General features: G+C 42.1%; 1 protein-coding gene across 4 annotated transcripts in view; it reads left to right on the top strand.

Annotated features, from left to right (window-relative positions):
- The first annotated feature begins 1,953 nt into the window (after positions 1 to 1,953).
- GTSE1 (G2 and S-phase expressed 1) overlaps positions 1,954 to 17,249 on the top strand; it is a 97,218-nt gene continuing 81,922 nt past the window's right edge. Inside the window, exons 1-12 of one of the 4 annotated variants that reach the window (XM_083701498.1) lie at positions 1,954 to 2,196; positions 4,832 to 4,917; positions 6,843 to 6,900; positions 6,983 to 7,601; positions 9,024 to 9,194; positions 9,725 to 9,863; positions 10,761 to 11,099; positions 11,262 to 11,331; positions 12,664 to 12,915; positions 13,006 to 13,183; positions 13,702 to 13,830; positions 14,208 to 15,757. In XM_083701498.1, coding sequence (XP_083557624.1) covers positions 4,839 to 4,917; positions 6,843 to 6,900; positions 6,983 to 7,601; positions 9,024 to 9,194; positions 9,725 to 9,863; positions 10,761 to 11,099; positions 11,262 to 11,331; positions 12,664 to 12,915; positions 13,006 to 13,183; positions 13,702 to 13,830; positions 14,208 to 14,291 — 2,118 coding nt within the window. In that variant the 5' untranslated portion in view covers positions 1,954 to 2,196; positions 4,832 to 4,838 and the 3' untranslated portion in view covers positions 14,292 to 15,757. Of the gene's footprint in view, positions 2,202 to 2,273; positions 2,346 to 4,831; positions 4,918 to 6,842; positions 6,901 to 6,982; positions 7,602 to 9,023; positions 9,195 to 9,724; positions 9,864 to 10,760; positions 11,100 to 11,261; positions 11,332 to 12,663; positions 12,916 to 13,005; positions 13,184 to 13,701; positions 13,831 to 14,207; positions 15,758 to 17,249 lie in introns of those variants that run through there. The other 3 variants (XR_014555830.1, XM_083701499.1, XM_083701500.1) reach the window with 3 other exon arrangements.

Below are 17,249 nucleotides of genomic sequence, written 5' to 3'. Positions count from 1 at the left end.
ACATGACGCAAATGGCTACACGTGATACAGGTTCCCAACATGCACACTAACACAATGTATTCCTGCAAGGTCGTCGCAGAACATGGTGGGAATCTGAGCTTAGTCAGCAGAAACAGCCAATGCTTATGCATATGATTGATCTATCAACTTAAATGAGGTAATGGTGGAAATTGAAATGCTTTGTTTGAAACTTTATAAATACCACTGCCCAGACCACTGGGCTGAGTTGCAACTTTTGCAAAGCTATCCCATTGTAACCTATTGTTTTGCAATAAACAACATTGGATTTCTATCCTGCAGTCTCCTGAGTTTTCTTTATTGGCATAACGCAGGAGATAAGGCATTATTTGCTTACAACAATCTGAGTGTGCATTTGTGTGTATGTGTGCATATGGGCCAATAAATCATGGCATATGACCCCTACGCTCAGCAGACGGTACCACACTTCTAAAAGATAAAGAAACTATTGCACTGCGCTGGAAAGAACATTACCAACATCTCTTTAACCACAACTTCCCCGTAGCTGCTGAGGTCCTCTCACAAATTTCGCAAAAACAAGTTAGAGATGAGCTTGCAGTATCTCCAAATCTGGGAGAGTTGTGTACTGCTATTAACCAAATGAAAAACAACAAAGTCTGAACTTTAAAATGGAAAGCGTAATGCTGGTGGTCAACAAAATAGGTTTAAAGACTCTCTCAAGGCAAATCTAAATAAATGTAGTATAAACACTGACAACTGGGAAACACTGGCCTGCAAGCACACCAATTGGAGAACAGCCTTTACCAAACGTGTCATGGGTTTTGGAGATACTCAAACTCAGGACACAAGGGAGAAACATTCTAAGAGGAAGGCACGCTTGGCAAATCCACACCGTGATCAACTCCCGCCCGGAAACCTATATCCCCACTGTAGAAGGACGTGTGGATCTAGAGTTGGCCTCCATGGTCACTTACGGACTCACTATTAAGACTGCGTTCATGGAAGACAATCATACTCGGCTACGAGTGATTGTCAAAGAAGAAGATAGATCTTTATTCCCCTTTGTTTCTGATGTCGATCTTCACTCCTTTCCTTCCCCTGGCAGTGAAAGGGACCCCATTTCATGGTCCACCAGGTGCCAAAATGCATTGGGTCTGCCCTGCCCTAATCCATACACACTTGCAGCCCCATACATGTTTGCAGTCTTAGGCTGCAGCCCTATATACACCCTTGCTAGGAAGAAACCCTCATGAAATTCAATGGGACAGACTTCAGAGTAAATGCACATAGGATTGAGCTGCAAAGTGGCAAACCAAAGCACGCTTACTAAGGAAAAAGCCCATTGAACACCATGGGACTTTCTCCTGAGATAGCTAGCATAGATTGATAGTGTCATTCTGGGCTGTGATGCTATCAGCGTCTCTGCTAACCCAATCTGTTTGAAAAACACGAATCTAGACACAAAACACAAAACAGCAGCTCATGGATTTAGCATGCACAATTATTGAATCATGCATTAGCACTTATCTTGCTGACAGCAGAGAAGAACACGTATTTATTTCCTGAATTTATAAGATTGTTACTTTGCACCGTTATGCATAAGAACCTTTATTTCTCACGACAGAGAGTAACACGTATCTCTCCCCTGGATTTATTTCACTCGTTTCCTGGCAAAAGTGTGCAAACTGAGTTCAGTTTTTCACATATCTATTGACCCCAAATAGTGAGCCCCACTGAATCATTTGAACCCAACGCTGTTTGTATCCTGTTGGTCTTTCACAAGCAATCGGGTCACAGAACACGCGTCGACTTTCAGCTGGGCGAAAGCCGGCAGGGGGCGCTGCGAGCGGTCTTTGCCGGGACTAAGCACCAAGACAACGCCTCTCTGGGAATTCAAATCTCCAGTTCTCCACGGAACGTCGGGCGACGGAGAGAAAAAAATAAAGTCGTTTTCCTAGAGCGGCCGTTTCACGCTGACGACGTTTCTTAACGGGGGGGGGAGGAAGGACGTGAACTACAACTCCCATCAATGCCTCAGATGAGAGTTGATTGCGGGGCGGAGTCCGCGACTTGGCTTCTCTGCAATTGGCCGCGGTCGGTGAGCGTCGCTTAAATCCGCCAATCAGGAGCCGGGCGGGGCGGGGCTGCCGTTTCAAATGCAGCCGCGAGAAGCTGCCTCGAGCGGACTCATTCCCCTCAGCGTGTCGCTTCGGCCAGGTGAGGTGAGGCGGCGCTTCAGGGACGGACCCAGGCCCCGGGGGTGCGCTTGGAAGGGGAGAAGCGGCCGAAGCGCCTTCTCGTGGGTGTTTGTGCGTGTGGAGTTTTGACGCTCATGCGGCTAGTCCATAAGGAGGTCCCGCCCGGCGGTGAGATTCGGGGTGGCGCAGACTCAGGCCTGTGGGAGGGCAGGCCTGCTACACTTTAATGAAGAGGGAAACTTAAGGGGTTTTGTTTTTTTTTGCAAAAGGGATGGCCTGGAAGTAGAGTTGCCCCCTTTGTTATGGGGGTGAGCGGTGATGTTTCTTTTTAAATTTCAAATTAAATACAGTGGTGCTTCAGGTTACATACGCTTCAGGTTACAGACTCCGCTAACCCAGAAATAGTGCTTCAGGTTAAGAACTTTGCTTCGGGATGAGAACAGAAATCATGCTCTGGTGGCACGGCGGCAGCGGGAGGCCCCATTAGCTAAAGTGGTGCTTCAGGTTAAGAACGGACCTCCGGAACGAATTAAGTACTTAACCTGAGGTACCACTGTACCTATATTGCCATCACAACATAAAATGTTTAATATCACTGGGATAATAAAAAGGACAAGGGTGGAGCTGTCAAGGGTTATAGGGTCACACTGCGGTCGTGTGCACTAGGTGCGGAAGTGACTTCAAAGCAGGTAAGGTGAAAGGTAAAGGACCCCTGGACGGTTAAGTCCAGTCGAAGGCAACTGCACTGGTACCTCTGGATACGAACGGGATCCGTTCTGGAGCCCCGTTCGCATCCAGAAGCAAACATAACTAGCGACGGCACGTCTGCGCACACGCGTGTTGCTTTTCGCCGCTTCTGCGCATGCGCGTGACGTCATTTTGAGTGTCTACGGCAAAACCTGGAAGTAACACGCTTCGTTACTTCCGGGTTGCCGTGGAGCGCAACTCAAACATGCTCAACTCGAAGCACATTCAATACAAGGTATGACTGTATGGGTTTTTGGCGCTCATTTCGCTTTGAGGCTGAGGGAGCCAGCGTTTGTCCACAAACAGCTTTCTGTGTCATGCGGCAGCCAGACTGGTGACTGGGAGTGGCCAGTGAGACCACATAATACCCGTCCTGAAAGGCCTACATTGGCTCCCAGTACGTTTCCGAGCACAATTCAAAGTGTTGGTGCTGACCTCTAAAGCCCTAAACGGTCTTGGCCCTGTATACCTGAAGGAGCATCTCCACCCCTATTGTTCGGCCCGGACACTGAAGTCCAGCTTCAAGGGCCTTCTGGTGGTACCCTCACTGCAAGAAGTGAGGTTACAGGGAACCAGGCAGAGGGCCTTTTCAGTAGTGGCGCCCGCCCTGTGGAACGCCCTCCCATCAGATGTCAAGGAAACGACTACCCAACTTTTAGGAGACATCTGTTTAGGGAAGTTTTAAATGTTTGAAGTTTTGTTCTGTTTTTAGTGTTCTGCTGGGTGGCTGGGGAACCCAGCCAAATGGGCGGGGTATAAATAATAAAATAATAACCACCATCATCATCATCTTATCTGACTCCAAAAGGCAAAGAAACCGAATAATCCTCACAAGAAGAATGCAAGTAAGGTCAATGCACAGCTGACTTGCGAGCTTTGCCTTTCTACTGTTCAAAGCCCTGAGCTTCATAATGCTAATATATCCTTAAAACTGAATGCTTGCAAAATGCATTTTTAGATACATTTGCAAGGAACACAAGTCTGCTGCAATTTCACCCTCTGTATCTTGTTGAGTAAAGAACCGCAACTGCAAACTTTGCACAGCAGCCACTATTCTCCCCCCCCCCTGCCCCGGATGAAATCTGGCTGGTGGGCTACATTCAGCCATTGGGCTCCCCCCACCCCCCTTTTTACTGTGTGCAATAGCTGGTTTATGTACAGCTGAAGTGGTAAGACCCTCCTGCAACAAGCAGCAAATACTGCTTGTGGGATTTGACTCTCTACCAAAAGGCAGTGTAAAGGTAAAGGGACCCCTGACCATTAGGTCCAGTCGTGACCAACTCTGGGGTTGCGGTGCTCATCTCACTTTATTGGCTAAGGGAGCCGGCGTACAGCTTCTGGGTCATGTGGCCAGCATGACTAAGCCGCTTCTGGCGAACCAGAGCAGCGCATGGAAACGCCGTTTACCTTCCCGCCAGAGCAGTACCTATTTATCTACTTGCACTTTGATGTGCTTTCGAACTGCTAGGTTGGCAGGAGCAGGGACCGAGCAACGTTAGCTCACCCCGTCGCGGGGATTCGAACCGTTGCCCTTCTGATCGGCAAGTCCTAGGCTCTGTGGTTTAACCCACAGCGCCACCCGCGTCCTAAAAGGCAGTGTACTTCTCTGTAATAAAAGTTCTAATAAAAGGCAGTGTACTTCTCTGTAAATTAACCTGTCAGAGCCGGATTGTTTGCCATAAGTGGATATGAGGAATGATGGTGTAGTCCATGTGTATCTGATGCCAAGTACTGGCCAACTTTTTACCACTGTTCCGTTAGTATAGAAAAGATTCAGGTATAGATATGTATGGGTGTGCAATGGTGGTGACTGTAGTGAAGCAGCTCTTTGAAACGGGAATAAACATAACTGGTGCTGGATTTTTAAAAATATAATATTGAGCTGGCTTACCTAATGTGTTTTGCAGTCGCATCATGGATGACGAAGGGAAAACAACCTTGCATTCAGAATGTAAAATGACGGAAGCCAAACCCTATGAGTGTGTGAATAATGGTAGGTGATAAAAACAACATTGCTGTAAGATATAAAGCACATTTGTAAAATACTGTCTTGTTTGTCATGAGGCACCTCTAAAATCGAGTGCTCTTGAGTGGGAGGAGTAGTTCGAGAGACTGGTGGTATTCCTATTGGGATAAAAAAGTCAGGCAGCACAGTGCTATGCTCAGGGCTTGTAAGGCCACCCTCTACCTATGGCCTATACCCACGATAGCCAACATGGTGCCCTCCAGGATTTCTGGACTACAGTTCCATGACTTGGCCATGTTGGCTGAGGGTGACGATGGGTGTTGTAGCCCAAAACATCTGAACAGCACCAGTTGTCTGCCCCTAGCCTACACTATCTAATCTGCAGGCAAAAAAACTTGCATTGAGTTCAAGCTTGTGGCAATCAGCTAGATAATGTACTGCAGCCAATTCAGTTTATTAGCAAGAATATTAACCCTTGCCCCCTTCATTCTTCCTCCTGCCTTTAATACTGCTGAATATTCTGCACACACAATTTGCTGTAGAATAAAGTTACAAAAAAGGATACCTATAGGTTGCTTTAATGATGACTTACTTGTCATTAGGGAAATGTAGTTTTAGGAATAATACTTGAGCAAATGATTCTAATGACTTCTGGCTTTATAGCTATTCTGTTTTGAAATGGATGGCTGAAATTTCTTATCAGAAATACTGATCATATTGTTACATTGTATCCAAAGATAAAGACACACTGCAAAAATCTGATAACAATCTGCATAACAAATAGGCTCTGATTTAAGTTTATATTATAAACGTCTTCATTCTGGATTACTTGCAACTGTTTACCAGGAATAATGCTAGAAATAACTGCTATAGTGTTTAACTCTGCGCCCACTATCAAAGGTGATATGAAGAGCTTGCATTGAACTGTCCCTCGTGACCAGTTCAGTAATGCTTTGGCTTGACTCAGCTTAAGTACAGTTTAATGCTGGCTGGGCTCTAGCCCTGATCTAAAAACCTTCAGATAACAGTGGGCTACATATGAGCAGTGTCCGCCCCAAGGAAAACTCTCCATCAATATGATCATTGCTGTCAGCTTTTAAGGAGCCAGTTTTGTGGGGGAAGAAAGGGAAATGTGGGACCTGTCCATCAGTACCCTACCCTTAACAAAAAAAATTCCTTCCAGTAGCACCTTAAAGACCAACTAAGTTAGTTCTAGGTATGAGCTTTCGTGTGCATGCACACTTCATCAGATACACTGAAACAGAAGTCACCAGACCCTTCTATATAGTGAGAAGGTGGGGAGGGGTATTACTCAGAAAGGTGGTGGGAATGGGTGATTAGCAGATAGCTGTGATGAGCCTGTTGAAGGGTCATCACAGCTATCTTATCAGAAATACTGATCAGGCTCATCACAGCTATCTGCCAGTCACCTATTCCCACCACCCTTCTGAGTAATACCCCTCCCCACCTTCTCACTATATAGAAGGGTCTGGTGACTTCTGTTTCAGTGTATCTGAAGAAGTGTGCATGCACACGAAAGCTCATACCTAGAACTAACTTAGTTGGTCTTTAAGGTGCTACTGGAAGGAATTTTTTGTTTTGACTATGGCAGACCAACACGGCTACCTATCTGTAACTACCCTACCCTTAGTGCTGGTTATGGGATCCAATGTTTGTATGAATACATGTACTCACACAGCATCTGATTCAGAAGGGTATCTGTACATAGAACCCTTTGCGCACAGACCATCCTTTCTGGATTGGGGCACGTGTTCCACGCTGTATTAGAAATAAATTCTCTGTTCTGTCTTGCGTAGACTAGAATAATTTGAAACCAAAAGTAGTAGCAGAAGCTGAAATATCAGCAAGGCAAAGTGGAATACGGTAATATATCTACTATAAAAAGGTCAGCCATGATTAGTATAATAACTGATGCTCTGTTATGATTCCAGATTTTCGCCACCTGTCTGATGAAAAATTTGACTTTGACTTTTCGCTGTCTCCTATAAGGTAAACAAAGTATCTAAAGCAAACCGTATTTTTAAAAGAGCAAGCGATTTGGAGGTGTCTGACTAATTTGTCTTTATTCTAGTGAAAACGAGGATGAAGTTTTTGTCGGGCCCATGGGCCATAAAGAAAAATGCATTGCGACGACGCTTGAAGCCCTTGAAGCAACGAAAGACACAATTCCCCCATCACCACTTGTGGATGAACTAACATGGAGCCCCGTTTCTGAGGAGAAATTTGTGGAGATTTTTAAGGAAGCTCACCAGATAGCAGTCCAGATACAAAGTGGAACCAAAGCGAAAAGGAACAACGGTCACCAGCTGGAAGAACGAAAGACAGAGGCTGTAGAGAAATTTGTGCAAGAATCTAAATCAAAACTGAAACTCCTTGAGAAAGGAATAGTGATGGATAAAACCCCAAAGGAAGTTAGGAGAGAGACTTACTGTGTGTATGAAAGTCCAGTCTCCCCACGGCCACCTTCGTTTCAGAAACATTTAAGGCAACCGATCGTGGGGATGGACAGCTCTCATTCTCCACAAATTCCTCTAAATACTTCTAGTCCTGCCAGAATGGGCAAATTGCCCCACACACCACTTGCATCTTTAGCGCAAGGGAAGAGTGACAAAACAAATAACAAACCGAGCACAGTTCAGATTGTAAAAAATGCATCTGCATTTGGAAATAGTCTCTTGTCAGCGGGACAGGTAAAGTTTCCCCCCCTCTGGATAGATTAAAGCATAAAGGGCAGTCATCTTGCCACATAAGAATGGTAACTCCCTGCTAGTTCCCAATCATTACAGTTTTCCCCCTTGTTTTTGGAGTTTCCTACATAGAGAACAAATAGCTGCATGGTTGTGATCTTATTTAAATTTGTTGACCCGAGTGCATAATGCACTCTTGACATTTCTGACTTTTATAGCTAGCGAACTCTATTCATACGCCTTTCAATAAAACTATTGTGGTGTTGGTTGCTAAATATGACTTGAGGCTAATGTGAAATTGGTGGTCACCTCAATGCCTATCAGTGCTGCTGCTTCTGGAGTGTAGTCAGCTAGAAACGTCTAACCAGGTGCTGTGTGTCTCTTGCCTCGTTTGCGTGTCATATTGAGTTGCCAACAATAGCCATGGTTTATTCTTTGCTAATTGTTCAGGGGTGCAAACCCTGAGGCTGGTTTTAGATTTCACCACAAGCCAGACCATGGCTTAATTTCCCAGGAGGAGGGAGCAGAGAAGGCTATGCGTATCCACGTTGAACTATAGCTTGTTTTTAACTGATTTAATGTGACATACAAATTGTTGTGAGGTGTGTTAATATTAGAATGCTGCTTTGTTTGTCGGCTTGACTTCCAGCAGATGGTTCTTCTAAACTTAACTATTATTATTATTATTATTATTATTATTATTATTAAATTTATATACTGCCTTTCATCAAAAGATCTCAGGGTGGTTCACAGACTAAAATATCATATAAAAGACAGTAAATAATTAAACCCCAAGCAACATAACAATAACTCCGCCTTCCCACAAATGCATTTCAAAGGCTGTAGAATATTAATCATCCAAAGGCCTGGTTGAAGAGGAACGTTTTTGCCTGGTGCCTAAAAATATATAATGGAGACACCAGGCAAACCTCCCTGGGGAGAGCGTTCCGTTTGCTTAAAGGCTCTTTGAAATCCACTTGCAGGCATGGAATCAAACCACCGCTGCAGAAGGAAATGCTTCTCCCGCCGAGGAAAAATATCCATTTGCAAGTGTAGTTTGAATCCATGTCACACCTGTAAATGGACTTCAAAGGTGGGTGCTCTCAGTACCCATCAGCTGATTGCTCTTGAGGGAAAACCTCATTGGCTGCACTAGGGAGTCCCTGATGAGGCGGCCAATCCTAACCACATGTTTGCAGACCCCTCACTTGCTGTCGTATATGTCAGTTTCAGGGCAGTTGGGTGTGCTTTGGTGGAAATGGCCTTGCAGGCTTTATCGGGGACCCGTGCTGGGCCTGTGGGAAATTAAAGTGTTGGTTAGAACCAGTTTATTGAAAGGATATTTTAGTTTAATGGGTAAACACTACAATAACATTACTGTTGACATCCTTTGGTTTACAAATGTTTGAAATCTGAACCTTGCAGCCAAAACAAGGGAAGCTGCCCAGTATTTCCAGCTGGAATAATTTGAGCAGTATGGAGTCGTTGGAAGATTTACTCTCTGACAAATCAAGTCTTGCTTCAGATGCGGGAGATGCATCCTTCTCTAACAGTTCAACGGGGAAAGACAAGAGAACTCTTTCAACTTCCAGCAAGGTAAATGCTCTTAATGAATAACTCCTGCCTTTGTAATTCTTGGTGACATCGGAAACCAGATGTTCTAGATTTGTGATACTGGATTAGCGATCCTTGGACCCAGTGTACTCTGTGGTACATGAGGAAATAGGCTTAGCAAAGAATCCAGTGATGCATATGAGTGATTTATTGAAGTAAAAACTCATGGTCTGAATCGACTTGACCCTTGCTGCCAAATTGAACGGGGAGGGTTCTATATGCTGTTGTGGAATGGAGTGGATGAGGAGGGTATAAAGCTCTTCATGAGCACACATAATGGAAATAATTTCCCAGGAAAACTTAAGGGTTTGAAATCACTGATCTGCAAAGATGTAGTATCTTAATTTGAAGGAAAAAAAATGTTTAAACCCTTATTGCAGGAGCATTAGGGCTGGATATGCTTTCTTGTAGCCACACAGATGTGAACATAAGGAATATCGGTATTTCAGTAGGATAAAGTCCGTTAGATGTTCTTAGGGGTACCTAAATGACCTCTACTACTGTCTTTACAGTTGGGGATCAAGGCAACGCAGCTGAAACGTCCTAGTAATATCCGTATGCGAAAGAACACTTCAACTTCTTCTTCTTCGTCCTCTTTTTCCAGCATAAGCCTGAATTCAAGTCTGTCCATCTCCCCTAAGATAGGGAAAGGTAACAAATCCAAATGTGGTTTGATCCTGGTTGGCTCTAACCAACCAGAATTGGAATAAACAACAGTTGCAAAATGGTGGCCACTTGTCTAAATGGCCTGCTGAGTTGCGGGGAAACCTAGGTTCTACACACACACATGCTTCTATCTTCTTCTTTGGTGATCACACATAGCTGAGTAAGATTGTCTTCCATGAACACTGTCTTAACAGTGAGTCCGTAAGTGACTGTGGAGGCCAATTCTGAATCCACACGTCCTTCCATAGTGGGGACAACACACTCATACATTTTGCTCCTAAGAATACGGAATCCAAGCCCCAAATATTAAGTGATAGCAACAGTGGCCAAAATGCATAACTGCTGAGTTCTTTTGAAGCACAAGTGAGAAACTGATTTAATAAAATTGGTGCTCACTAACTTAACTAGTAATAGTCTAGTAATTATACAATTTGCATATTAATGAATATTTTTCATACAGAGTTCTAACCTTTGCAAAGACAATTATTCTGAGACATTGCACCTGTTGCAGTTAAGTACACACTTATGAATGTGGTCACCATAGACCAAATTGAATAATTGCATGGCTGTAACAACACCCTTTAAATAGTTCAGTCTCTTCTCCCTTGTTGGCTCCTGTGCTTCATACTTGTCCCAGGCACCTTCACTTTTCAAAATCCATGTCTCTTTGTCCTTATCAGTTAATTCAAATGTGTGTAACGCATCTCCACATCCATGCTGGGTGTCTCTTCTCTAATTCTCTTCCCCTCTCTCCCAACACTGGGAATTGCTTGCTCAAGTTTGTTGCCTTTGCTTTCCCGACACTAAAGCATTGGGTGCATTGATAGTGGTGCATACGTATATAAACAATAGATATAAAATTTCTTTTTTTTCCTCTCCCAGGTAAAATAGGTGTTGCTTCTAAAGTTTCTGCACGTGGCTCCCGGCTGTCCTCTACTGCAAGCAAGATTGCGATTGTTAAACCTATGAAGGGGTTGTCTGTGCAGGCTTCCCATTCTGATGCATCTGGAAAGCAACATGGGTCCACAAGTGCTTCAAAAACATATCCTCCAGTAAATGCACCCAAATACAGAGTTACTGATAAGTCTGAGATGGCCAGTGGGATTTTGAAAGAGGACTCAGATCCTAGTTTTCAGAAACCATTGCAGAAAAGTATATTGGGAAACAGAACAGCAACTTCAAGTCCCAAGCCCAAAGCAGTACCTGCAGTCTCAAAGGAAGGTAAGAACATTGGTCTTACCCATGTGATAGTTTTTTTTACAGTTTATCTAACTTTCAGTGTGCCTGCCCTTATTTCTGTTCTAAACATTGCATTGGATGGGGAGTAAGAACTGAACTGAGGATCAGTAAGTTGATTAAATCCTGTAATTGTTTTCTCCCTAGGTGTATCTGAGAATTTTGTTGTCAGAGTGTTACAACCAATTGCATCACTGTCTTGTGGTAATGTTGAAAGGTAATGTTCTATATTTTAATTCATATTTGTTTTCCTCTACGCTTCTGTCACCTTGAACTGGCTTGCAGGTACTGACAGGCTTATCAAGGTGGTTTAGAACTGGGTTTTTGTGTATGGGGTGTGTGAAAACTTTGTGTATATGGTGTGTGTGAAATTACTTGTGGAGAGACCTGAAGATGCTTCATACTACTTTAAGCAGTAGCATGTAAAGCAAAAAAGGCTGTCCAGTGGGATTGGCAGACCTTGATATTTGAAACAAAAAAAATTCCTTCCAGTAGCACCTTAAAGACCAACTAAGTCAGTTCTTGGTATGAGCTTTCGTGTGCATGCACACTTCTTCAGATACTGTATCTGAAGAAGTGTGCATGCACACGAAAGCTCATACCAAGAACTGACTTAGTTGGTCTTTAAGGTGCTACTGGAAGGAATTTTTTTTGTTTTGACTATGGCAGACCAACACGGCTACCTATCTGTAACTTGATATTCGAAGTCTTAGATGAATTCTGTCCCACCCCTTGCTGTAGCAGACAGGAGAGGGCTGGGTTACGTTGCCGATTCAGATTTTTGCTTGGCAGTAATGAAGTCTTGTGTTTCAACAGTGTCTGTGAAACTACCTATTTGGGTTCTGATTTGCACATCAGCAGTGAACATGAGATTGGGAATTTAATGTTGCCAAAAGTCCAAGTTTTACCCTTGTATCTCTTTTCAAAGTGTGCACCCAAAAGCTTGGTTCAGAGCGAGCCAAAACATGGTTTAGACTTCAAACATACATGCAAACTATAGCTTGCAATTTCTTGCTTTCATTTGTTTTCTTTTTGCTCATCAGTCCAGTCTTGAGGTACTGGGGCATCTGGAGGTAGAGCAGCTACTAATAAATTTGTCAAATCAGACATCACAACAAGCTGTAGTTAAGTTTAATTAACTATTGTTTGCCACAATCTCTGAAATGGACTGATGAGAATTTCACCTTGGATTACATGTGGTACCTAAGCACTTCTATAATCTCCCAGAAGATGTTTTATCTGCTGCTATATCACTTCTCTTGGTTTGAAAAACCACAGTCTGCTATTCCGAACACTGACTTGCGTTTCAGAAAAAGCCTCAGTTTGGGATAAAATCAAATTTCAATGGCCTGCAAACAGCTGAATAAAAAAGCTGAATTGGTTTAAAATGTATCCTATTGCAATTCTTAAATCAAGTTGCTGGTTGCTCTTGACTGCATTACTGAAAAGTATTCGGGATACCCTACATTTTTGAGTATGCACTTAAACTTAGAGGAATGCTTCAGTTGTGATGCATTATCGGCTTCTAACTCTTCGTGTATCCTTCTAGCAATGTTGCAGTTACCCCACCTCGCAAACTATCAGAAGACGGATTGGTATTAAATACCTGTTCTGCTGCCAAGTCTGCCTTACGGACTCCATCCAACAGAAGGCATTCTGCATTGCCTACTCCCATTGGCCGTCGTACGTCGGGAATTCCATCACTAACCCCCAGAACTGTGCCCAAAGCAAGGTCTTCTCCCGATCTCGTGTCTCTTCGGCAAGTCTCGAGTGTGTCATCCAAAAAGACTCTAGAAGCTAGGTAAATCTAGACATAACCAAAACTTGACCATCTTACATCATTTTCAAGACGGGTTCTTAGATGAAATTCTTTGTGTCTCTTCCTTTCCAGTTTCAAATGGGCCAGAGAGCGCAAGACCCGTGGGGCCTATAGCTCATCTTCAACAGAAGGATCTCCCCCACCAGTTGCACCTATTGCACTGGATTTTTCAACAGAGAAGTCTTCTGAAGAAACAGAACAGGACCTTTCTGAGCAGGAGAAACCAGCAGAAAGAACACCCACTGTGGAGGTAGGCTTCTGCTTTGTCTCCTTTTTTGTGTATATAGAGCAGCCGTCCCAGGCAGCTTTAAAATGTGAAGCATCTCTTTCAGAAATTACCATTGCTGCAGTGTCTGTGTTGAAAAGGAGTGTCCTTAATTTTCTTGGTCACTTTCCCACTGAGCCACTGCTTGTTGTGAAGTTTGTGTAAAGCAGGATTTCTCTGGTCTTATTTTAAGTTTTTTGCTTTGCAGAAGATTGTCCGCTGAAACAACATAAAGTAAATTTATCCACATGCCAGTTGTTAATGACTGCTTCGAAATAATATCATGGGTAATTACAGATATATGGAGACTCCTGAGTCAATCAATAGGAGGCTAAGCCAAACCAGTTCTTGGAGAAAGAACGTATTAAAAACCGTGGATTTTTAGGGTAGCAAACAGGTTTATTAAACCGTTTTGTTCTCATGGGCAGTTCTTTTGTAATTAACTTTATTTCAGGAAGCACAATAGGCAGTCAACAACTTATAAATTACTATTTTTTCCCTAGACTTTACTGATAGACATTGGAATAGATAAAACACCACTTGCCACCCAGGAATGTGAAAATAAACCCCTTATTGATCTTTTTAATACTCCTGAAATAATTCCAGTTCCTCTGTTGAAGCCTGTAGGACAGGTAAGATACCCCGTTTTATATTTCCCTTTTTAATACTGCTAGCATGCAAGGATATTGTTTCAATATAAATGTCAGTGCAGCTGTATGACTTCTCATGCGACATAAGCTGGAAAATGTACAGAGGACAAACTGCCATTCACAGCATATTGCATATGTGACATTCAGGAACTTAGCAAGGGGATTCTGACCTTGTATAGTGACATTGATTGGTTGTTGCAATATAAATATTTGAATTTATGGCTGTGTAGTGGTGTCAAAGAATGCCATTATAAGACTTGTTAGCAAAGGAGAAGTCTGCTATTGTAATGGTTCAAATATTGTTTTAGTCAATGTCTTAACTGTATTTATCTGTCTCTCCTTCTCTTCCCTCCTTCTAGCCAATAGATCTGAGCTCTCCTCTCATCAGTTTTACACCGGAAGGAAATAAAGAGAACCTGGATTCTCCTCTTCTGAAGTTTTGATTTCCTGAGCAAATCTCTTAATTTGGAAGAGTTTGAGTGCAAAAACTGCAGGGTGTGAGTGGGTAACAGACTAGTAAAATAGAAATGAAGTTTTTAAACTGAGCACTTGACAAGTGTATTGTTGATGTGTTGTTAAGGGATAATAATAAAGATGGCTTAAATATTGATTACTCAGTACTTTCAGGAACTGATCGCAGATGCCTTGTGTGTTAAAATATCTAGTTTGTTTTGCACAAATTTGTCAAATGTCATGAATTAAAATAAAGCAAAGGCATTCTAAAATGTATATTTTCATTAAAATATAGTGGAAGCCTTTCTGAATGCTTCCACCATTTCAATTTTACAATTCAAAGCGCCTACTAGGATTTATAATGTGCACACTGTACACTTAGGCATTTTGGTCTGTAATTTGTGACTGGAAACTCTGCAGTAACGTGAACAATTTGGTGAGTGATTATTGAGATTTACAGTATTTGAAGCAGAACTGATTTGCTGTATTATGATTAGGATGCATTTGTACTGTTCAATTTTCATAATGTGGATTTTAGTTGCATCATAGCCATATGGATCAGAAATCTGAACAAGCTGAGAGCTTTTATGCGCAGTGAGCTCTTGCTGTTCCTGTGCATCATGCTATCAAATGAAGAAAAGGGAATGATGGATCTGCCTCTGACATCTCAGTTCCAAACATTTCTGTGAAAATGAATTTACCCGAACAGATCGATTCAAGCAAGGGGGCGGGGGAATGGGTGACTTCACTGATAGTTTGTCTTAACTGGATGCAACGATGTACAAGTACTAGGCTGGTCCTCCTTTGCAGCTCGAAATGTAGTTCAAAGAACAAGTAAGTGGTAGTGACTTGGAAAGTATGGGAAAGACTTTGGCTTCAGTAAGCATATTAAAGCATACGTAGTTCTAATTCAGCCTTAGCACAAAGCTCTCTTTACTGCCACTATGAAAAGTCCTTCTCTGTGAAGGAGAAATCTGTTCCCTCTCCTGCAGGCCTTCTCACATGAATTCCTTGCTGTGTTTGGCTAACAGACTGTTAAATACAAAGGTCTGGTTTATTTGTTTATTTAATCCCTACAGTCCAAGTGGCTTAAAAATAGATGAAGACTCTTGTAGCATATACACTGAAACTAATATGTATCTTTCAGAATCTTGGTGGAGAAACTGTGTGTGTGTGTGTGTGTGTGTGTGTGTGTGTGTGTGTGTGTGTGTAACACAATTAGTATTTTCTTTTCCAACTAAGAAAAAATGTAAGAATTTATTTAGGCAAACAGGAACCAAAACATATGGTTACAGGGTCCAGCAGAGATCTATAGGTTACTATATTATTTCTAATGGTTGTTTCATAGTTTAGGTTTAATATATTATTGACAGATTCATATCAATAACTGATTCTAGACTAAATGTGAATTTAACGTAATTTAACTAGCAGAATCAAATTAAATACTGGATTGAAACTCACTGTGTCAAGTCATTGTCCCTTGCTGGCTTAAGCCATTATAAATCAGATGTTATTGTTCCACACAATATTTGGAAGAAGTTGCTACAAAGATAAGCTGGAAGTCCTGCAGAATGCAGTGAAAGTCTGCTCAATATATGCACTTTATTGTCAGAAATTGAGGTTCAGTCATTTGCAGTGCACGCTTAAGAGGGAATTATGTGAAACTTTAGTCAAGGTGCTATGTTCTTGTGTTTTGAGATATGAAACTTTTAGAGTTCTTAGTGATTAACATGTCATTGCTTGATACATAGTTAAGCAATGAATGTTTGTGAGAGAACTGGCCTCTCAGACTGATCTGAAGGGTATGAGAGATGGCATACCTCATTTGCCTGGGCCAGACTTCCCCAAACTCGGCCCTCTAGCTGCTTTGAGACTACAATTCCCATCATCCCTGACCACTGGTCCTGTTCGCTAGGGATGATGGGAGTTGTAGTCCCAAAACAGCCGGAGGGCCGAGTTTCGGGATGCCTGGCCTGGGCCATGTCAGCCTTTTCCTTTTCAAAAGCTTGCAGCGAGCAGAAAAGCAAACCGTCTCACCTAAAGGCAGAGCTCAACCCTGTAATCTGTTCTGGAGATCAGAACAGCCCTGCAAATATGCCCAAGCATGTGCAGTGAGCACTCGCCTCAAGAAGCATCTGCTGGGGTGAGAAAGTGGGGGTTCTCTGCTCACTTTAATAGCGGAGCAACTGCTGTTGGACCCAGTTCCCATTAGGCCCCCCCTCCATCGGAAAAAGACTGTTTTCTAAGTCCTGCTTTGTAAGTCACTCACTTTGGCATCAAGACGACAAAACTTTTTATAAAAGAAAGGAAACAGTTTATTGTATATTTACAAATAAACAGTAAACAGATGATAACATTGGCAGGATTATTGTAATAACCTGCAGTTTTATAAGTTTATATATTTAAAGTAGACGAACAAATGAGCAAATTAAGTTAATTTGGAATATGCAGAAAATATAAAAACATAAATGTAAGGAACTGCAGAAAGGGAGAAGGAAGTCAAGCTTTTTTTTTAAAAAAAGTATTTTTATTAAAGTTTCAACAAATTTTTATTGTAACAAAACAACACAATAACAGACAAAACACAGTATAAAACATAAAGAACAGAAAGAAATATATAAATTCAAATCTTAATTTCTTGTAGCTTACTTTCCCGACTTCCTCACACCTCCCCTTTCTGTATTCCAATTTCTAATTTATTTTCAGCAAATCCTTCCTCTATTTTGATTAATTTTAATATTGCTTATTTTCTTTTAAATTAACCATTCCGCTACTAACCACTTATCTTCTAATCCCCCATCATTTTAACATTGATTAATTTTGCTATATTTCTTTACTTATTGCTCATAAAACATCTTTACATATTCCTTTCAACTATGTCACTAATGCCGCACTATCTTTATATCCTGCATCACTTTAACATTCAAATAATTTGCAATGTTTTTGCA

The sequence above is a fragment of the Podarcis gaigeae genome (assembly GCF_964106915.1).
Source record: "Podarcis gaigeae genome assembly, chromosome: 10".
NCBI lineage: Eukaryota > Metazoa > Chordata > Lepidosauria > Squamata > Lacertidae > Podarcis > Podarcis gaigeae.
This window is presented reverse-complemented; position numbering and strand designations above follow the sequence as displayed.